At 44.1% G+C, this 23,567-nt stretch overlaps 2 protein-coding genes across 3 annotated transcripts in view; one reads left to right on the forward strand and one right to left on the reverse strand.

Moving 5' to 3' along the window:
* UVRAG (UV radiation resistance associated) overlaps positions 1–13,939 on the reverse strand; it is a 127,384-nt gene extending 113,445 nt beyond the window's left edge. Inside the window, exon 1 of one of the 2 annotated variants that reach the window (XM_075919535.2) lies at positions 13,639–13,939. In XM_075919535.2, the coding sequence (XP_075775650.2) occupies positions 13,639–13,719 (81 nt within the window). In that variant the 5' untranslated portion in view covers positions 13,720–13,939. The remainder of the gene's footprint in view (positions 1–13,638) is intronic. The other variant, XM_075919534.2, reaches the window with a different exon arrangement.
* A 2,537-nt stretch (positions 13,940–16,476) lies between these two features.
* Positions 16,477–21,307, forward strand: LOC149525989 (uncharacterized). Its single transcript, XM_089775781.1, has one exon. The coding sequence runs from the start codon at positions 17,366–17,368 to the stop codon at positions 19,976–19,978; it is 2,613 nt and encodes an 870-aa protein (XP_089631907.1). The 5' UTR covers positions 16,477–17,365; the 3' UTR covers positions 19,979–21,307.
* Positions 21,308–23,567: the final 2,260 nt, after the last annotated feature.

The raw sequence follows: 23,567 nt of genomic DNA on the forward strand, positions 1-23,567 counted from the left end.
AACTTCATTTTAAATAAACATGAGAAAGTTAAAACATTTAATCTGTTTAATAATTTAAATTAAACTGCAGCACTAGCAAAATGGCTCAGGCATAATATTGTAATTAACTGAGTTTCCATTAGCAACTGGTAATCCGTGGAAAGGTTTGCATAGACCCAGGCGTCCATAGGGCACGCAGCAGAGCGCCTCCCCCCTCTTGAGAAAGCAGCCCAGCCCAGGGCAAGAGGGTTAAATCTTGACTCGTCACTTCGAAAAGGCCGCCGACGCCTGGTCTAGGAGTTATTCTCAAATGGATTTGTATGGGCAGATTCCTGATCTCCACTGACTTAAATATGACTATGTTATAAAGATGCAGGGTGTCCCCAGAGCAAAGTCCCACTGCAATCAATGGAGGGGAAATTCTACCCACAGTCAACTAAAAGATCAGGAGAGTTTTATTCAGCATAGTTTATATGCTGGGAATTTAAACCAATAGCTATACTGGGGGGAAAGGATGTTAGATGGATCCAAGTGCTTTTTTCTGTTTACCATGTCACTCCGAAGAAGTTTAAGCTCAGTCACTAATACCATTCATACCAAAGTAAGCATCCACACAGGGATACTTTTATGATCGTCCTACATAGATAAGGGCTTTTATAAAATTAAGTTAGCAGCATTAGTTTAAATCTGGTTTCATCCTTGAGGTTTTTACCCTCCTAACCGTAGATGATGTCTCCCAATGACCTGATTTGAAGCAATCACACTTGCTGTGGTGAAAGTGACTAAGCTAAACTTAATCAATCCTGACAATTATGTCAGTTCCATCTCTCCTCAGTTTCAAGAGGCATCTTGAGATACTATTTCATAAATCTCCTATGAATCCTATGCCCTATGGTTTTTAAACTTCATCCAACTTCATCTTTTTTAAACCAACCCCCATCCCATCTTTGTCTTTATCTGTAAATTTTGAGAACATTTCTGTGAATTCAATTTGGTCATTATGTTTTAGTGACAGGGTATGCTTTAGAAATCCTTTAAAACTGAATGCTGACAGCACATGCCATGGTTAAATGTGTGAAGCTGTTTCCATTATAATCATGTTTGTTTAGTTATTCAGGACTTTCATATTTTGGGCTGAATGTTTTGATGTTTAGGCAATGTTTAAAGGTGACTGGAAAAACTGAGCAAAATCCTTCCACCTGTTTGGAGTTAAGGGAGAGTGCAAAAAGCTATGTAATATGCATATTGAGATCTTAAACAGGTACATTATGTGTGGCTGAAGTTTCAAACTTCACAAACTAACCCTGCAACAAGGACGTTTAAATAGTTAATTAGAACACTTAATGCTGGCCATAATTTGGTACCTATGATTTCTGTAGCAATAGAATGTTCTCAAATTACTGTGGCCCTTAGGATGCCAAAGAAAGCCCTTTAAACGTTAACCGAATGCAATCAGCCCAAAGTCTTCGCATTTGCAGACAACCTTGAGTAACTGAGAGGTACAAACTGCTCTTATTCAGGACAATGGGAAAACTAATGACTATACTGTTAAAAAAAAAAATCATTGTTCTTCAAGTTACAGACTAAATGCTACCTCTCTGAGATTGTTAACTAGGTCATTGTTAACAATTTTAGCAGATACAATACACTTATTCCAGTCCAAACAGCCTCCCAAAGCTTTCTGTGTGCCAAGAGTATCAACTGTCCCTTATCCAGACACCAAAAACCCCAGCTTCCTCACAACCCTTTCAAAGCAGTTGTGTGTGGTCAAAATATCTGCAGCCCTCTGAAAATGTATCAGAGTCCAATAAATTGACACAGGTTTAACTTACACCACTGCGCTGATTCTATAATACCCATTCTCGAAACATCCAGCTTGTCACTATGCTTATAAGGCCTTAATTATAATCAGTGCCTAGTTTAAACAGAAAGTTAAGGAGCCCAGATGTTATTGACATGTTTAGTTACTTGACTCTAATGACAGCTCACCATGAGATTTTAAACAACCGTGGACCCTGGAACAGGTAAAAACATTTAAGATACAAGAGCAGAACCACAAGCGGAGATCCTGAAGGGCATGCTGGTAACTGGCTATGCACCAAGGATGTTCTTTTGGGGTTCTGCCACCCTTTCTAATGTGTAATTGAAGCCACTGAAGACAGCAAAACTGATGACACAGCAGCCTGGTCAGCATGCTGATAAGCACCTCTACACCTCCTTCCCAAATGAAATAGACAGTAGGGACGTGATAGTGTAAACAGCGTTAAACTTCATGGTTACATCTCCCACTCCACCCCACCCCACCCGCCACACTGCTGCATGTGATGCAGCAGCAGGGGAAGGGGGAAAGCGCAACAGGCTGGAGCCAGTGCTCGCAGGGAGCCAGCTTTTAAGCCAACTACCTCCGCACACCAGATCCTGGGGGGCCACCACCACCCCATGTGTCAACATGCAACTGCTGAATATTTTTAAACACATTTTAACTACTTTCTTGATAGAGATGATGCTGAACTAGAAGTGTCTTTGCTTCCCCAAGCAGAGGATCAAAAGTAGACCTGAGATAAATTTGGTCAAAACTTAATCCAAGTAAGGTGAAAGTAATAATGGGTGGCTCAGAGGAAGAAACTAGATTGTATGACAAGAATGGAGCCAGTAACAATTGGCAAACACTAAACACTGTTTCCGGTTTTACAGCTGTTACTGGTTCCAACAGTATTTTCAGTCTTACATGTATGAAGACAAGAATGGCCATACTGGGTCAAACCAACAGTCCATCTAGCCCAGTATCTTGTCTGCCAACAGTGGCCAATACCAGATGCCCCAGAGGGAGGGATCACAACAGGAAATCCTCACGTGATCCCTCCCGTCATTCGTTTCCAGACAAACAGAGGCTAGGGACACTATTCCTACCCATCCTGGCTAATAGTCATTGTTAGACCTAACCTCCATGAATCTATCTAGCTACTTCTTGAACCCTGTTAAAGTACTAGCCTTCACCACATCCTCTGGCAAGGAGTTCTAGAGGTTGACTGTGCGCAAAAGTGAAGAAAAGCTTCCTTTTGTTTGTTTTAATCCTGCTCCCTATTAAATTTGGTGACCTCTAGTTCTTATATTAGGGGAACAAGTAAATCACCTTTCCTTATTCACTTTTTCCACACCATTCATGATTTTATAGGCCTCTATCATATCCCCCCTTAGTCTCCTCTTTTCTACGTTGAAAAGTCCAAGTCTCTTTAATCTCTCTTCATATGGGACCTGCTCCAAACCCCCAATAATTTTTGTTGCCCTTTTCTGAACCTTTTCCAATGCCAATATATCTTTTTGCAGATGAGGCAATCACATCTGTACGCAGCGTTCAAGATGTGGGTGAACCATGGTTTTATATAGAGGTAATAAGGTATTTTCTATCTATCCCTTTTTAAATGATTCCTAACATTCTATTTGCTTTTTTGACTGCCGCTGCACATTGAGTGGATGTTTTCTGAAGACTATTCACAATGACTCCAAGATCTTTCTCTTGGAGTAGTTGTAGATAAATTGGTCCCCATCACGTGGTATGTATAGTTGGGATTATTTCCCCCCCCCCCAAACGTGCATTACTTTACATTTATCAACATTACATTTCATTTGCCATTTTGTCGCCCAATCACCTAGTTTGGCAAGATCTTTTTGAAGCTCATCACAATCTGCTTTGGTCTTCACTACCTTGAGCAGTTTGGTATCATCTGCAAATTTTGCCACCTCGCTGGTTACCCCTATCTCTAGATCATTTATAATAAGATGGGCTGTCAATTGATGTGCGTTCATGCCTGCGATTAATGCAGGGCAGGAGTCATGCATTAATTTTTGTAATGCGTTAATGCTGCACTGCCCCTTTGAAGCGCCACTTCAGCACTTCAAAGGAGCAGCACATTAGGAGCCCAGGGCCAGTTGGGGACTCCGGCTGACCCCAGGATCCTGCAGTGCTGCCCTTTGGCAGTGCCAGGGCAGTGTTTCCAAGGGACAGCAAGTCACGGAGCCGGGGTCAGCTGGGGACTCTAGCTGATCCCAGGCTCTCGCAGTGCTGCCTCTTTGAAATACTGCCGCTGTTTTTCAAAGGGGCAGCTGCACTGAATCTGGGTCAGCTGAGGACCCCACCTGACCCTGGGCTTCCAAGTGGAGACCCCACTAGTTACCTCTCTCCACTTAGAAAACTTATCATTTATTCCTACCCTTTGTTTCCTATCTTTCTTACTTTACTTAAGAGCCTTTGGTGAGGGACCCTGTCATAGGCTTTCTGGAAAGCTAAGTAAACTATATCTACTGGATCCCTCGCAAAGGAGGAATGCAAAGTGCCTATGGAGTAGCTGAGGGAAATTCCATCAACTACTTGTCTAGTAAAATAACTGATAATCATTTACATCTTAGGGATGTTAACTAACTAGTAAGCCTTTCTTTACTGGTTCTGTTTAACTGGTAGGGGCTGGAGCAGCTCCCTAGCAGCCCCAGGCAGGGAGCTGCTCTAGCCCAGAGTCCACCACAAGCAGGGGCTGCTCTGGTCAGCCAAAGCAGCCCTCTTCCCTTCCTCCATCACAGGTTACAGCCCTGCTCTCAGAGACCTGGTTGCACAGTTTGCAGCAAAACCTCTATGGAAGTGGGGGCAGCTGGGGCTGCTAGCCCTGGTCCCAGGGAGGCTTTGCTGTGAGCTCTGCAGCAGAATAAATAAGCTTTATACTGCAGAACCTGCAGCACATGTAACCATTAGGATTTTTAGCAGTTACAAAGTTACATTTTTAAACAACTTTTTCCATCCTTAATGCAGCCACTTACAGTATATCTGCATGCACTGCTAAGCTTTTTTATGCTTGCATTCTTTACAAGAGAAGATTTATCGCATGTGTACTGTAAGTCATTTGCAGTTTCAACTGTTATATCAAGAACTATTTTTATCATAAACCAAGTATCAGTGAAGGCTTTCTCCATAAAGTTCTTCAGCTGGAAATGGAAAGCTGAAATTTTTAAAAAGTAGGATGTAATTTTTAATTAAGAAAATCATGTTTTCCCCTCTCCTGGTATTTAAGAAACCTGAAAAGATTTTGTTTAACTTTCAGAAATGTTGAACTGTGAGCAGAAACCAAGCTTGAAAAATCTGAGTGATAAAAAAATAAATGGGTTAGAATTAACAGTTATGAAGTCCTGGCTGTACTATCACTGACATTTCTATTGTAATAAAGTAACTTATTGTAGAGTTGCAACAAGGTGAATGGTAAGGGGTTACTGTTAATTTGGGAAAAGTTAGCTGAGAGGCCTACCCAAATAAGTCAAGAGGCTTGCCTTAAGGAAACATCTAACAAAACTCAGATGTGTTAGCCATGTTTTGTCTATTGTTAGCTAGGCCTCAGAACACGCCTGTGCTACGTGGGCTTATGTTTTAGGCCTTCATTTTACTACACCTGTATTGTTAGAAATTAGGGGTTATACTAGTAATGTGTTTATTTATATCTTAGGAGTGATCTGTTTATATGGCTAGCATTCATGTCTACCACTATAACTGCTGATAGAGATCAAAAGGGAATATTAACACTGAGGTGAATCTTAGGTGAGATAATGTCATTGTCAAGATGTCTCTAAAGTTTGTGAGAATTGCTTAATGGATAAATTATCTTATGTTAATTACCATGCTGGGAAACAGAAGGTTGTATCAAAAGCCTATTTGCCCAGGATTGTATAAAAAGGCTCTTGGGTCCTGATCATATGTGTCTCGGATCTGTTTAAGGTCTCTTGCAGGTGAAGCCTAAGCCTTAAGGATTGAGATTCCAGTCTTAAGATGGTACACCCTTTATATGAATTTTGGACTAATGCTAAAAACTTTTTGTAACTACAAGATCACCATCTCTATTACGTATCTATACCTCAGGTACTGAGTACGGGTCTATGTGTGTATTGTTCTTTTAATCAATATTCTCGCTCCCCTTTTTAATACCGTACATTTTAATTTAGTTAATGAGAATTGGCAACCTGTGTTGGGAAAAGATCTGAAATATGTATTGACCTGGAATGTAATGTGTCCTATCATTTGAGACTGGTGGAACTTTGACTTGGGTGCCTGGGTGGTAGCCTGATGCTGGGTACTTTACGGGAACTGCATTGTTTGGACTTCTAGTTAACAAATAAGGTAACAGAGAAGCAGTTTTGTGCTGGCTTGGTGTAAACAATACTGGACTAACCACCAGCTTTGGGGAATGGCTGCCCCATTTTTTGCAGTGCACCCTGAGTGACTTTAGCTGGCTCCCATAGGACTACAGTTATCACATACCAATGTAAGGCACTTTTAACAGTATAACAATGTCCATGCCAGGGATTTTACTGGTACAACTATTAGGGAAGAAAAGGGGCAGGGAGAGAGAGGAGGAGAATCACACCACTCACTGAAGTTATACCAGAACCAAGACAAGTGAAAAACTTAAATAATTTTTTCCTGTCTTTTCAGCCATTCTCTAGTGTTGAAAACAAACTGGTTTGTCCAATCTATTGTATACAGCCAGGCCCTAAGATACAACTGGATTTGCTCTGACCCCACAGACAATCACCTACAGAATCTTTACAGAGCATTCCTAAAACTGAAATACCCACCTGGAGAAGTGAAAACACAAATTGACAGAGCCAAAAAAGTACCCAGACATGAACTACTTCAAGACAGACCCAAAAGAGAAAACAGAACTTCTCTTGTTGTTACCTATAGTCCACAACTCAGACTCCTCCAACGCATTATACACCATATACAACCCATCTTGGAGAATGATCCCTCACTCTGAGGCCTTGGGAGAAAAGCCTATTCTTGCTTACAGACAACCCTCTAACCTGAAACAAATTTTTTCTGGTAACCATGCCACACAACCACATCATAAGCCTCTAGGAACCCAGCCCTGCAACCAAAAAGATGCCAACTCTGCCCATATATCTATACTGGCAAATTCATCACTGGAGCCAATAACATCAGCCACCAAATCAAAAGGTCATTTGACTGCACATCCAGGAATATGATCTATGCCAGCAGTGCCCCACTGCTATATACATTGGACAAACTGGACAGTCTCTGCAGGAAAGAATCAATGGACACAAATCAGATATACGCAAAGGAAACATACAGAAACCTATTGGAGAGTACTTCAACCTTCCAAATCATACTTTGAAAGATCTCCAAGTAGCTGTTTTGTCACAAACCAGTTCTTCCAGCCAGATCCACAGGGAAGCATTGGAATTAGAGTTCATCCACAAATTAAATTCACATGCTAATAGACTCAATTGTGATGAAAGTTGGTTAGGACACTATCAATTTAACAACCACAGAAGGTTCAAACAGCTCTCTGTTAGACGCCCATGTCAGGAAGGATACATCTATTGACTTTGATTTTTATCTGCTTCGGTTTAACTATCCAATCTTCAGATACTTACTGATGCTCTGTCCCTCGCCCCTCTCCCCTCTCCTATTTATTTCAAGTGTACACATCCCAAACTCAAAACTCCGGTCATCCGAAGAAGTGGGTTGTGCCCACGAAAGCTCATGATACCATCTACAAGTTTTGTTAGTCTATAAAGTGCTACCAGACCATTTGTTGTTTTTTTCCTGAAACAGACTAATCCGGCTACCCCCTGAAGCTTCTGGTTTGTCCAAGTGATTGGCTGTGCAAGAAATAGGACTGGGCAGACTTTCTAGGCTCTAAAGTTTTACATTGTTTTATTCTTGAGGGCAGCTTTTTTGGTACATAATTCTACATTTGTAAGTTTAACTTTCATGATAAATAGATTGCACTGGAGTACTAGTATTTTTCAATTCATATAATACCGTGGTCACCAACAGGTCGATCACGAGGCCTCGACCAGTCGATCGCGAGGCATCCTGTTCCCTCCCACCCCCATTTCCCTCCCACCCCCGAGAAGCCCCACTACCTACCTCAAGTGAAAATGGAGGTAGTGTAGGCTTCCCGGGGATGGACAGAAGTCCCGCAGCTTAGCGCCACTTCCGGAAGTAGCACTAGCTGCTCTGCCGGGTGTACTGTGGGAGGGAGCATCGCCTCCCTGCACCGCACAGGAGGGGTGAGATCCCCCCCCCCCCCCGCGCGCCTCCCCCGGGCTGTCGGCCCCAGGGCAGGCGTGCGCAGGGTTTCCCTGCACTGGGGGGGGTTGACCCCGGGGCAGGCGTGCGCGCACGTGCGGGGCTTCCCTGCGCCGGGGGTTCAGCCCCAGGGCAGGCATATGCTGGTTCCCCTCTGGAGGGGGGGGGAATCCTGGGAGGCAGATGATGCAGGAGACTCTGCCTCCACTGGCACCCCACTCCCCAGCCACAGAACGCTGTCCCCACTCTCCTGCCCCCAGCCACAGAATTCTGTCCCCACTCTCCTGTCCCCACTGGCACTCTGTCCCCAGCTGCAGAACCCTGTCCTCTGCCCTCCCAGCACCCTGTTCCCTCTTTCCTGCCCCCTGCTGCAGAACTCTGTCCCCACAAAATGTATAATTATAAATGCTTCATTTTAGATTTAAATAGCATGAATAAAAAAAGACCATTTATTTCATAACTATAAACACGTGATTTTAATTTTATACATCGCATTATTTAAAAAAACTGTTTATCAGAGTGTGTAAGTAAGGGCTGGGGATAGCAAGTGATGGACAGGAAGAGAATAGAGAGGGCGGGGCTTCAAGGAAGGGGCAGTAGATCTTCTCCTGTTCAGAGATTTAAAAAGTGATCTTGGGTGTAAAAAGGTTGGAGACCACTGATGTAATACAATTTCTTTTGGGGGTTTTCAAAGCATATATTTATGATGAAAATGAAGTGAACACTTCACGTTCTGTGTGGTAATTGAAATCAAAATATTTGAAAAAATTAAAACCATCCAAAATATTTAATGGCTTTTTAATTTACTGTGCAATCAAACCATCTTTGTAATCATTTAGTGGCCCTACTAAAAATTCTGATTCTGGCCCAGAAGAAGCTAGAGTAACTCTACACTGACCTGAGTTACCGGAGTTCTAGGTAGTACAAACAAATTTGTTCTCCAGTGTCTCTACCCATTTTGTGGTTTTAGAGTCAGTCACATTTTCCTCCTTTCACAAATATGGAAGAATTTTTAGAAAGACCCATACAAACAGAAAATGAACTACAGCAAGTGCATCAATGCATAAAGTTGAAGAACTAGAGGAAAATCACTACAGTAAGCTGTTAACTTAAATATCACACTTTCTGCATTTTTAGTAACTGCTTAACTTATGTATATATTAATGAGACCTTTCCTATAAGCTGTGTGTTAAATGCAGCTGTTTACAAACAAGAAACTTGAGTAAACACGCAAAACTTATGGGTCTTCAACTATCAACTCCTCCACAGTTGATTAAGGTCTCCAAAACTCCTCATGTTGAAATCAACGGCACAATTCTTAGCCATTTCAACAGGAGTAGAAATGGACCACAAGCTAGATGAAACCATGAAAAGGGGCATTCATCTCTCTAAATAACTACACATTACTGATCTTTGATCAAAAGGAATGTAATTAATCCTGCAACTTTAAACAAACCACTTGACTGCAGTGTGACTGGCTCCCAATGTTAAGACTGAATGTTTGTTCCAATCATTTCATCAAAACTATTGCAAGCATAGAAGTCTGTTATGGTCTGTCTGACGGAATAAGGACTAGAAAACATGTTTTAAGATGTTACATGCCAAGACCAGAGAGATATCTTTATGATCCTCTTGACACTAACTAGCTGCTCCATGCATGAAGCATTTGAGCACTAGAATGAAGACAACTCAATGGATCACTTTCTTTCAGAAAGTAGTTTTTTCCAAATGAGAAAGTAGTTCAGTTTCTACAGTGGTTTTTAGGTTTGCTGATCGTTTCTTTAGGAAAGGAGAGAAGCTGATGTTTTGACAGAATTGTAGGTTAGTTATGTCCTCAAACAGTGCAAACATGCATACAATTTTGTATATACAACCATTTAAGCATTTTTTTTACTTTGCTGGGATAAACAACTCGAACAGTGGTCCCCAATGTTGCGTGGCTGCCGGGCACCCGGGGGCAGAGCCACTCACGTGCCGGGCACACGGGGGCAGGGCCACGCATACGCCGCGCACCCGGGGGCAGGGCCACCCACGAGCCATGCGCCCAGGGTCGGCACTGCGCATGTGCCGCGCGCCCGGGGCTGCCCACGAGTCACGCGCCCCAGGCCAGCACCACACATGTGCCCTGGGGCCGGGGCCGGGGCCGCCCAAGCGCCCCGGGCCGGCCCATGCATGTGCCGCGCACCGGGGGGGGGAGGGCCAGCCCAGATGTTTCAGCGGGCGCACAGAAATCCCCCAGCAGGCGCCATGGCGCCCACGGGCACCGCGTTGCCCGCGTTGACCACTGAGCTAGAACTTAGGTCACCATTTCTCTTGTTTGCACAGTTCAAGTGTATCACAGACCCTCCTAATAAGTCACCAAGTACTGGAATATGAATCAGTAACCATACATGTGTACTCAGCGCTAGCTGTAGAAAATTATTACCTGGTTATGTGGGATTGCACTCAAATATTATACAAACAATACAATAAAGAACAAATACAAGTCAGAATGACTTTTATATTTTAACTAAACAGAGAAGTGAAAAGCATTTAAAAATAAGAACCTGTTTGTATATTTGTCTGCATCTAAAATTTCAGCTATACATTAATAACAAAATTGACTGGTCCTTCACCTATGTGCCAAAAAACACAATATAGGCTCAAAAGTGTCACCATTTTTGCTTATTTTCATTATTAGTATTTTAAGGGAGAAAGGAAATATATTTGCAGAGAGTTACTGTACATACTAAGGAGGTGACTGGTTAACAGATTAATGGTCATGGTTAACCAGCAAGCCCACATCTGCACAGAGCAATCCCCCACCAGTAGGCCTGCTCCCACCCCGGTTTAAGTGATTAACTGGTTAAACATAACATTTAACCAGCTAATTGATTAAACAGGATTTTACATCCCTAACATATATATGAAAGAAATTTCACATCTCAGTCTCAAACATGGACCTCAAAGCCAGATACTATGGTGGAGGAGGAAGGAAGAGACTGGAGAGTCAGAAGCCTAAGGTTCAATTCCAAGCTCTGTTACAGAATGCCTGTTAATTTATAGTGTAGGCACATCAGAGATTGCGTCCCTATTTTAAGCATTCTACAAATGCATAAAAACCAATCTCAGATGCGCTACTCTAATCCTTTTACTATTAGTCACAATCACACAAGCGAACCCTCCAAAAATGTGAGCACTGATCTCTTTCTTTCAAGTCTCTTCCGTAGCTTTTGGCAGGAAGTGGCTTTATAACAGGGCAAGTTATCTCTTCAGTTGCTCTTGAGATCTATTGTTCTTCTTCAAATCATGCTTAGGTATTTATTTACAGGCGCATTAAAAATGCAACTCCTTTCTGTACTTTAGCTGCCAGTGATAACTGTAGCTAAAATAACACACCCAATTCTGAGGGTGCAGATTCAAGATAAAGTTAACAGAAAAGGGTCATCTCACTTGATTATTAGAGACACAGAAAAAGGTAAGAGCTCTGACATTTGACTTCTAACATTATACTACTCCAACTCACATTCCGAGTAAGGATGTTTAACTGCAGTTATCTGGCTAATCGTATAATCAATACAATTTGTATTGACTACATGATTAGTCAATAGAGACCTCTCTTGAGAGCCACAGCAAGGGTAGCTCCAGGAGCAGGCTTGAGCTAGGACTAAGTAGTCCCAGCTTGTGCCAGCTCCAGGAGCCACCCGCACTATGTCTCTGCATTTTAAATGTAGTAAGAGCCCACCAGCTCTTACTACATTTAAAATACAGAGGCGCAGCATCCCAGACCTGTGCGAGCCGGAACTGCTCAGTCACGGCTCACGCTGAGTCTAGCAGCCCCTGTTCGTGGCAGCTAGCCCTGACCTGATGCTGGTGCTCCTGCAGAAGCATTCTCTGCATACGGCCAGCACGGGCCACCACAAATAGGGCCTACTTGGTGGCAGCAGCCCCTGTCCCATGGGGGGGGGGGGGCCAGCTCCCCACTAGAACTCCTGCAGACAGGGAATGCTGCCAGAGCAGCCTCCCCATCCCCCCTCCTGCTGCTTCTGATAAAGGTAGCGGGGGAGGGGAGAGGGCAGACAGTGCTGGAGGGAACTGGCTTTTAAGCCAGCTCCCCCCCAGCACCAGTTCCCTCCCCCTGCCCCCCCCCCCCGCTGCTCCTCAGAGGCAGCAAGGGGGGGAAGGAAGTAGTCAATACTCCAGTCGACTACCTTATGCTTATTGAAACAAAATACAGGACTATGTAGCACTTTAAAGACTAACAAGATGGTTTATTAGATGATGAGCTAAACCATCTTGTTAGTCTTTAAAGTGCTACATAGTCCTGTATTTTGTTTCAGCTACACCAGACTAACACGGCTACATTTCTATCACTATTCCTTATGCTTATTGGGTAGTCAATTACTCGCTAACATCCCTAATTCTGAGCCATTGAGTATATCCACACTCCAGCCATCACAGACATGCAACTATAGCCTGCTTCCCCAGGCAACAGAAAGGATTTTCCCCATGGATGTAGTTAATCCTCTTCTGTAAGAGGCAGCAGTTAGGTCAAGTGGAAAAAAAAAAGTCTTCCTTCAACCGAGCTGCATCTACAGCATGGGTTATATCAGCATCAACTTAACTACAACACTCAGATCGTGAAATTTTTCATAGACCTGAATGATTTATCTAGGTCAATCTATTTTCTTAAGCATGGACCAGGCCTTAAGCTAAGCTAGTCATTAATAAATGAGCTACAAAAAAAACCTGTATTCATGGGAGAAAAATCACAAGCTTTGTTAAATACGTACTGCTAAATATGTATATGCTTACAACAGACAAGTTAGGATATCTTATTTAACCTTGTTTGAAAACACTTTCCAAGATTAAAATGTGTACTAATGAACCAACAGCCAAACCAGTAAATCAGAAATAGGAGCAAGTAGGAGTTCAGCAGAGTCTTATCAGTTTTTTAAACAGCAATAATGAAACCATTTTTACTGACACCCCAGAGAGGTGTTTTGCCCTCTTTCCCTGGTTACATTAAAATAATAATATTTGTCCAACCACTTCAAAAAGCTTAAACCAACTTAACTTAGGGGGTCAGAACAAGAAAGGCAGCTAGAGGCCACAGCACCACAGAATCCTTCCAAAGAGAAACTGCTTGTATGTTACCACCTATGAAACCCAAGGAATCTGCCCCGCTCTTCTCAGCAACCCAGGCGTTCCCTTTCCTGCCTCAACACCACAGATACCACACTCTCCCGCATACCAGCATGTGCCTAACCTGTTCATAACCTCTTCGGGAATGCCTACCTCTAGCACCCACTAGCTCGCTTTACCGCCCCCTCAGCACAGCTACCACCCCACATCCCTCCCTCCACCCCAGTAACCAGCCTCCATTGCCCCCACCCTTCCCCTAGTAACTGCCCCATCACTCCCCACCCCAGCAACCAGACCCCATCGCTCCCGCCCCAGAGACCAGCCCTGTCCCTTCCCCCCACGCCAATGCCCGTCCCCCACCCCTGCCCCATCACCCCCACCCCACCCTAGTGACCATCCCCGTTGCTGCCCGTCACCCCACAGATCCGCCCCCTGGCTACCTGCTGCGAGGGCAGCTCCACATGCAGGGCCCGGCTGCTGGAGCCCGGGGGCAGCGCAGCGGGGCCGGCGGCCGAGCTCATCCTCACGGGAGGGCGGCGGCGGCCCGGGAGCGCATGAGGCGCCTGCGCATCGACCCTGTGGCCCCGTCACCGCCGCCGGACAGCGAGGGGTTAATGGCGGCGGCGGCCGCAGCACCCAGCCGGGACGGCTCGCTGAGGAGCCATATTACCGCAGTGCTGGGAGAGGGACCCGGCCGCTGATTGGCCCATACGTATCAGAGGTGGGACTCCGAGCTGCGTGACGGCACAAGTATTGGTGGAGGCTAGAGTCAATCCGCGATGCTTTCAGACCTTCCCGCCCTAGTCATACGCTAAAAGGGGTAGACCTTCAACTGCCTCCTGATTGGCTGAAATACTTCCGGGGGGGCGGGATAATCGCAGGAGACAGTGATGCTGATTGGATAGCATAATTGTAATGGATAGACAGCTGTGCTCGCATCACGTGGAGAGGTGTTTTTATCACGTGAGAAGAGAAAAACATTTTTCAGGCTAACTTTGGAGGCGGGAGCAAGTTACCATGGCAACAGAGGAGCGAGGCCTGGTCCTGCTTAGGACAGTCCTGAGGGTGAATGGCCAGGAGCCTTTCCCAGGGCCCACCCGGGCAAGGCAGCACCCCCCTCCAGCATGCAGGGCACACTCTCCCCAGCACCTGCTCCCAGCCTGCAGCGCAGGTGGCCCAGGCCCCCAACACACTGTTGCTGCTGTAGCATTCTGGAACCCCTGTATTCACCACTGTCATGTGCTGTGTTTTGTACAAAGGATGCCTTGTGAGGGCTCATATTAAAGCCTTGATCTGTTGAACTTGAATATCCCCTTGTGTCCTACATCCAACTGTATGTGAAGTTATGAAATGTTGCAATAAGAGTCACTGAAGTTTGTGCCAACTCTGACTAAAGCTGTTCTGAGAGGCTTCCCTCCACCCCCCCCCCCCCCCACACACACACACATGACGTAATGTTGTTTTCTTCAAAATTCCTTTTAAAATCTCCAGGATTTACTTTCCATTGTCACCAAGAGGTTGATAGATGAATAAATGGTAAATTTTCGGATTGGAGAGGGGTAACTAGTGGTGTACCTCAAGGGTCAGTCCTGGGACCAATCCTTTTCAACTTATTCATAAATGATCTGGAGAAAGGGGTAAGCAGTGAGGTAGTAAAGTTTGCAGATGATACCAAACTGTTCAGGATAGTCAAGACAGAAGCAGACTGTGAGGGACTCCAAGAAGATCTCACCAAACTGAGTGATTGGGCAACAAAATAGCAAATGAAATTTAATGTGGATAAGTGTAAAGTAATGCACATCGGGAAAAATAACCCCAACTATACGTACAGTATGATGGGGGCTAATTTGGCTACGACAAATCAGGAAAGAGATCTTGGAGTTATCGTGGACAGTTCTCTGAAAACTTCCACACAGAGTGCAGCGGCAGTCAAAAAGGCAAATAGTATGCTAGGAATTATTAGGAAAGGTATAGAAAATAAGACTCAGAATATCTTACTGCCCCTGTATAAAACTATGGTACGCCCACATCTTGAATACTGTGTACAGATGTGGTCTCCTCACCTCAAAAAAGATATTTTGGCCTTGGAAAGGGTTCAGAAAAGGGCAACTAAAATGATTAGGGGTTTGGAACGGGTCCCATATGAGGAGAGGTTAAAGCGACTGGGACTTTTCAGTTTAGAAAAAAGGAGACCAAGGGGGGATATGTTAGAGGTCTATAAAATCATGAGTGGTGTGGAGAGGGCTGATAAAGAAAAGTTATTTATTAGTTCCCATAATAGAAGAACTAGAGGACACCAAATGAAATTAAGGGGTAGCAGGTTTAAAACTAATAAAAGAAAGTTCTTCTTCACACAGCGTGTAGTCAACCTGTGGAACTCCTTGCCAGAGGAGGCTGTGAAGGCTAGGACTATAATAGAGTTTAAAGAGAGGCTAGATAAATTCATGGAGGTTAGGTCCATAAAAGGATATTAGCCAGGGGATAAAATGGTGTCCTTGGCCTCTGTTTGTCAGAGGCTGGAGAGGCATGGCAGGAGACAAATCACTTGATCATTGTCTTCGGTCCACCCTCTCTGGGGCATCTGGTGCTGGCCACTGTCGGTAGACAGGATACTGAGCTAGATGGACCTTTGGTCTGACCCAGTACGGCCGTTCTTATGTTCTTTTGTTCTTATGTTCTTATGCCAATTCCGAGAAACTCCAGGTCCATTCTGGAGGGTTGGCAGACCTAGTTGACAGGTTAGGAGATGCCCACAGCCAACCTTTCAGTTGCAACGAAGGACAGCATAGGCAACAGAGACTGCCTGTCCCATATCAGAGGGACAGTCTATTAGTGTTAGTCTGAATCTGCAAAAGCGGCGAGGAGTCCTGTGGCACCTTATAGACTAACCCAAGTGTTGGAGCATATGCTTTCGTGGGCAAAGACCCACTTCGTCAGATGCATGTAGTGGAAATTTCCAGACGCACGTATAAATATGCAGGCTAGAATCAGGCTAGAGATGACAAAGTGGATCCAATCAGGGAGGATGAGGCCCACTTTTAGTAGCTGATCTGGAGGTGTGAATACCAAGAGAGGAGAAGCTGCTTTTGTAGTTAGCTAGTCAGTCACAGTCTTTGTTTAATCCTGAGTTGATTGTGTCAAACTTGAAGATGAACAGTAGCTCAGCAGTTTCTCTTTGAAGTCTGGTCCTGAAGTTTTTTTGCTGCAGGATGGCTACCTTTAGATCTGCTATTGTGTGTCCAGGGATATTGAAGTGTTCCCCTACAGGTTTTTGTATGTTGTCATTCCTAATATCTGATTTGTGTCCATTTATTCTTTTACGTAGGGACTGTCCAGTTTGGCCGATGTATATAGCAGAGGGGCATTGTTGGCACGTGATGGCATATACATGTGCCAACAATGTTTCCTCTACAGAGGAAAAAGGACTGTAAGCTGTCTAAAATCACACCTGCCACATGGGGCCACAGCAGTGGTACCCCTAACTCACCCAGCTATCCAACTACACACTCAGCCCGGCAGAAGAGTCTGTTCTATCTCGGGGACCCTCTTTTTGCCCCACCACCTCCACTAACATGATACAGTTCTGCGGTGATCTGGAAGCCTACTTTCACCGTCTCCATCTCAAGGAATACTTCCAGCACAACACTGAACAGTGCACTGACACATAGATACCTTCCCACCAACAGCACAAGAAGAAGAACTCTACATGGACTCCTCCTGAGGGTTGAAATGACAGTCTGGATCTCTACATAGAATGCTTCCGCCGACGTGCACAGACAGAAATTGTGGAAAAACAGCATCGCTTGCCTTGTAACCTCAGTCGTGCAGAACGCAATGCCATCCACAGCCTCTGGAACAACTCTGACATTATAATCAAAGAGGCTGATAAAGGAGGTGCTGTTGTCATCATGAACAGGACTGACTACCAAAAGAAAGCAGCCAGACAACTCTCCAATACCAATTCTACAGGCCACTTTCCTCAGATCCCACTAAGGAATAAACTAAGAAACTACACCATCTGCTCAGGACTCTCCCCCACACAAGCACAGGAACAAATCAACACACCCTTCTATTACCCAAGACCCACAAACCTGAAAATTCCGGACACCCCATCATCTCATGCATTGGCACTCTCACTGAAGGACTGTCTGGATATCCATCAACCATATGAAGAAACTCGCACAGATACAGACAGACATCATCTTTCTATCCAAGTGCAAGAAAATGGACATCGTACCCAAAGGACTGAAAGTGAACAATCCACTAAGATCAACATACTTCACTGACTACAGTGAAAGACTCTGCCTCACACTATCCAAGAAATTAAGAAACCACCTGATAAGTATTTTATACAAGAAACAGAAAACCATCAAGAATGACATTTCTAACTTAGATCGTCTCATCTCAAGACAAACATCCACACCGACTGACACCTTGCAAGACTTTTGTTCCACCAGACAAGAAATCTACTATACACATTTCTATTCCCTACAACAAAGAAAAGACAATAAATTTTCTAACCTGCTCCATACCACTGGCTACAACAGCAACTGCCTCAACCCACCGGATAATATTGTTAACCTCTCCAGCTACAAACTCAATCCAGCAGAAGAGTCTGTCTTGTCCCGGGGTCTCTCTTTCTGCCCCACGTCCCCCACAAACTGGATACAATTTTGTGGTGACCTTGAGGCTTTTTTTCGCCGCCTTCGTCTCCGAGAATATTTCCAAACCACCACTGAACATCAATCTGACCTACCAGATCCCCCCTACCAACACCAAAGGAAAAATAATTCTATATGGACTCCCCCTGACGGTCGGAATTACAATCTGGATTTCTATATACACAGCTTCCGCAACAACGCACAGACTGACATTATTCGCAAACGACAACAAGCGACACACAATCTTAGCCGCGCTGAACACCATGCCATCCAGAGTCTCAAAAACAACCTGGACATTGTAATCAAACCAGCTGACAAAGGGGGTGCTGTGGTCATTATGAATAAGGCCGACTATAACCAGGAGGCAACCAGACAACTCTCGAACACCACATTTTACAAACCTCTCCCCTCTGACCCCACCTTGGACTACCAAAAGAAACTACACTGTCTCCTTAAAAGCCTCCCCACAGCTACTCGGGAACAAATCCTCACAGAATCACCTTCTGACCCCCGACCGGGATTGTTCTATCTACTTCCCAAGATCCATAAACCTGGGCACCCCGGACGTCCCATCATCTCTGGTATTGGCACGCTCACTACTGGTCTATCCAGCTATGTAGACACTCTTCTCAAACCCTTCGTAACCAATACCCCCAGCTATCTCCGAGACACTACTGACTTCCTAAGGAAACTACAAAACATCGATAACCTCCCCAATAATACCATCCTTGCCACCATGGATGTAGAAGCTCTATATACCAACATCCCACATGAAGACGGATTACAAGCAATTAGAAACACTATCCCAGAGGACACTACTGCCAACCTGATAGCAGACCTATGTAACTTTGTTCTCACCCACAATTATTTCCAGTTTGAGAACAACTTATACCTCCAGATCAGCGGCACAGCCATGGGTACACGCATGGCCCCACAGTATGCTAACATCTTTATGGCTGACCTAGAACAACGTTTCCTCAACTCCCGTCCCCTTTCACCCCTCCTCTACCTACGGTACATCGATGACATCTTTATGATCTGGACACATGGCCAAGAAACACTGGAGATATTCCACAGAGATTTCAACAACCTACACCCCACCATCAACCTCAGCCTGGACCATTCTACACGAGAGATCCACTTCCTGGACACCACCGTACAAATCAACAATGGAAAATTAGACACCACTCTCTACAGAAAACCCACCGACTCATACAGTTACCTACATGCATCCAGCTCCCATCCAGAACACACCACACGATCCATCGTCTATAGCCAAGCCCTTCGATACAACCGCATCTGCTCTAACCCCACTGACAGAGACCAGAAGCTTCAGGATCTCTACCAAGCATTTATAAATCTCAACTACCCACCCAGAGAAATAAAAAAGCAAATTGAAAGAGCCAGACGAATACCTAGAAACCATCTACTTCAAGACAGACCCAAGAAAACCAACAATAGAACACCACTTGTCATCACCTACAACCCCCAACTTAAACCTGTCCAACACATTATCAATAAACTACAGCCTATATTGGAACAGGATACCATACTCAAAGAGGCTCTGGGAGACAGACCCATAGTCTCCTATAGACAACCACCTAACCTCAAGATGATTCTTACCAACCACCACAGGACATACCACACTAATACCAACCCTGGTACCTTCCCTTGCAACAAACCCCGTTGCCAGCTTTGTCCACATATTCATTCTGCTGATACCATTATTGGACCTAACCAAGTGAGTTATAAGATCAAGAACACATATTCCTGCTCATCCAGAAATATAATCTATGCTATCATGTGCCGAAAGTGTCCGTCTGCTATGTACATTGGACAAACATCTCAGACACTTCGCCAAAGGATTAATGCCCACAAAACAGATATCAGACAAGATCACAAAGAGAAAACAGTTTCTTGCCACTTTAACCAGAAAGGACACTCTCTAAATGACTTAGCCACCTGCATTCTGCTACAAAGACCTTTTACATCTGCACTTGAAAAGGAATCCTCTGAACTGTCATTCATGTTAAAATTCGACACTTGTCAACAAGGACTTAACAAGACTTTGAACTTTCTCACCCATTACCAAGACAGTTTCCCCAATTATCACCTGTAATACCATTAACTCACAAACATCCCACTCTCCCTACCTTTAATATCAGCAATTCACAGACACTTACCTTCCTTCCTCCCCCTTCCCCCCCCCCCCCCGCATCCCCCTTCTGTTCTGCAATGTGATTTGTCCTTTTCATATTTGTTCATTTTTTTTAATTGTATCCTTTGGTATATATGGTTGTGACTACTTTCTTCCACTATTTGATCTGAGGAAGTGGGTCTGGCCCACGAAAGCTCATCATCTAATAAACCATCTTGTTAGTCTTTAAAGTGCTACATTGTCCTGCATTTTGCTTGTCTGGATATGTGAACTCTCTGCTCAGACCCTACGCCACCAGAACTCCCAGTTACCTCCGTGACACTACTGATTTCCTGAGAAAACTACAATGCATTGGTGATCTTCCAGAAAACACCATCCTAGCCACCATGGATGTAGAGGCTCTCTGCACAAACATTCCACATGTAGATGGAATACAAGCTGTCAGGAACAGTATCCCTGATGATGCCACAGCACAACTGGTGGCTGAGCTCTGCGACTTTATCCTCACACACAACTATTTCAGATTTGGTGACAATATATACCTCCAGACCAGTGGCACTCCTATGGGCACCCACATGGCCCCACAATACGCCAACATTTTTATGGCTGACCTGAAACAACACTTCCTCAGCTCCCGTCCACTTACACCCCTTCTCTACCTACGCAACATCGATGACACCTTCATCATCTGCACCCATGGGAAGGAGACTCTGGAAGAATTTCACCACGATTTCCACAGCCTCCACCCCATCATCAACCTCAGCATGGACCAGTCTACACGGGAGGTCCATTTCCTGGACACCACAGTGCAAATAAGTGACGGTCACATAAACACCACCCTATACCGAAAGCCTACCAACCGCTATGCTTACCTGCTTGCCTCCAGCTTCCATCCCGAACACACCACACGATCCATTGTTTACATCCAAGCACTGAGGTACAACCACATATGTTCCAACCCCTCAGACAAAGACCTACACCTACAAGATCTTCAACAAGCATTCTGTAAACTATGATACCCACATGAGGAAGTGTGGAGACAGATTAACAGAGCCAGATGTGTACCCAAAATCCTCCTGCTACGGGACAAGCCCAAGAAAGAAACCAACAGAACACCACTGGCCATCACCTACAGTCCTCAGCTAAAACCTCTCCAACACATCATTAGTAATCTACAACCCATCCTGGAAAAAAACAGGAAAAAGCTCCAGCCTGTGATTCACAAATTTTAAAGCCAGAAGTGCTCATTGTGATCATCTAGGCTATGTCTAGACTACAACGTTTCTGTGGAAAAAGGTAAGCAAAATGCACTCCGCTTTTTTTTTTTTTTTTGGAAGAGGTTTTTCTGAAATTTGGTCCATCTACACTGGACCAAATTTCAGAAAGACTCCCTTTTTTCAGAAGATCCCTTCTTCCTCATGGAACAAGGAAGACGGGGCTTCCAAAAGAAAGTCTTCTGCAAAAAAAAGCGGAAGAGCAAATGCATTCCCTGGATACGGCAAAGTTTTTTTGGGATACATCTGGAATTCCAAAAAAAAACCCATAGTCTAGATGTATCCCTAGAAATTGAGCTCCCTGGCTGTGTCAAGACTGGCAAGTTTTTCCGCAAAATCATCTACACTGGCCGCTTGAATTTCCGCAAGAACACTGACGATCTCATGTAAGATCGTCAGTGTTCTTGCGGAAATACTGGTCTTCTCCCGTTCGGGCAAAAGCCCTCTTGCGCAAATCATTTGCGCAAGAGGGCCAGTGTAGACAGCACAGTACTGTTTTGCGCAAAAAAGCCCCGATGGCTAAAATGGCTAAAAGCATTTCCGGAAAATCATGCTAGTGTAGACGTAGCCCCTATGTCTACCACTATAAGGCATGTTTTCTAATTCCTTAATTATTGTCATAGCTCTTCTCTGAACCCTCTCCAGTATATCTATATCCTTTTTAACTTATCAGGCATCAGAACTGGACACAATTTTCCAGCAATGGTCACACCAGTGATAAATACTGAGATAAAATAACCTCTCTATTCTCTTATTTATACAGGTTCACCATGACTCCCAAATCTTTTTCAGAGTCACTGTTTTCCAAAATGGAATTCCCCATCCTGTAAATATTTCCTAACCTCTTTGTTCCCAGATTTAATTGTAGCTTGATGTGTCCCTGCCTGTAAGTATGTGGTTGAACGTGTGAGAGGGAGCCAAGGCTGTTCTATTAGGGGCTCAGTGGCATCCCAGAGGAACATGTCACGTATACATTTATTGTATTAAAGCACATATTATTTGCCTGTGTCCAGTTTATCAAAAGATCTAGATTGCTCTGGATCAGCAACCTGTCCTCTTCATTGTTTACCACTTCTCCAATGTTTGTCATCTGCAAACTTTATCAGTGGCAATTTTATATTTTCTTCAAGGTCATTTATAAAAAATTTAAATAGCATAGGGCAAACAACCAATCTCTCAACATTCCCTGTAATTTTTTTAATCCATGTGTGGAATGAATTTGTTATGTGCACCAATATCTATATAATGTGCAGATGTGCCCCACTGGTAGAAACAAAAAACCTAAGTATAATACATATATTTTTAAAAGTTTACCATAGGAGTAATTACTCTAGCCAGGTACTGATTAGGCATTTTAGAACTCACTACTCAAAGAATTACATTTAAGCATAAATGAGTAATAAAATTATAAAATGGATAAACCAGTCAAAAAACAAAAATAATCACACTTTGAAAGAATAAAATTACAGAGATTATATTTCCACTGCAGGAAGTACAAAGAAGTAACAACAATAACACAAGTATGTGTTGGGAGGTGAATGTGAAAGAGACTGTGTATGAGAGAGAGAGAGGCTGTGTGTGTATGTGTGTGGGTAGAGAGAGAGAGAGAGAGAGACTGTGTGTATGTACACATTTGAGCAAGAGAGGCAAAGATAGTATGAGTGTAAGACCAAGACAGCATGCATATATGGTCACTGCTAGCAAAACATATGACTGACCGTGAACTGTATCTTTAAGCACAACAGCACCCACCAAAAGAGTCAATCAGACCACAGCAGTTCTGTTCTGCTCCTGGGCCCTCAGCGCCTGACCTGACATCAGTGTCCTTCCTCCCCTCTGCCCCTTGCTCTGCAGAGCAAGCAGGAGGGTCCTAGGAACTGCTCTAATGCAGAGGGCAGAAGCAATATTATATTATAATATGGATATTAGGGAAAACTGTTTTACTTGAAGCGTGGTAAAGCACTGGAATGGGTTACCTAGGGAGGCGGTGGAATCTCCATCCCTAGAGGTTTTTAAGACACACCTTGACAAAGCGTTTATTGCGATGAGTAGTTGGAATTGGTCCTGCTTTTTTCAGGAGTTGGACTCGATGACCTCCTGAGGTGTCTTCCAACCCTATGATTCCACAGATTTCTTCTTGAGTCCCTTGTCTTCCACTGTCAGTTTTCTACAATTCTTCATTTCTTACTTATAGCCATTACTGTCAGCTTCCCCTTTCTTCCTTTTGTTGTATATTATATTTTTATTTTTACAGCTTCTTTCACTTCCCCTCAAAA

The sequence above is a fragment of the Pelodiscus sinensis genome, chromosome 1 (genome assembly GCF_052426305.1).
Source record: "Pelodiscus sinensis isolate ZL-2025 chromosome 1, ASM5242630v1, whole genome shotgun sequence".
Lineage (NCBI taxonomy): Eukaryota > Metazoa > Chordata > Testudines > Trionychidae > Pelodiscus > Pelodiscus sinensis.

Excerpts from the sequence above, each read along its gene's own strand:
- LOC149525989 (XM_089775781.1), top strand. The coding sequence starts at position 17,366 with ATGAAGAAACTCGCACAGATACAGACAGACATCATCTTTCTATCCAAG.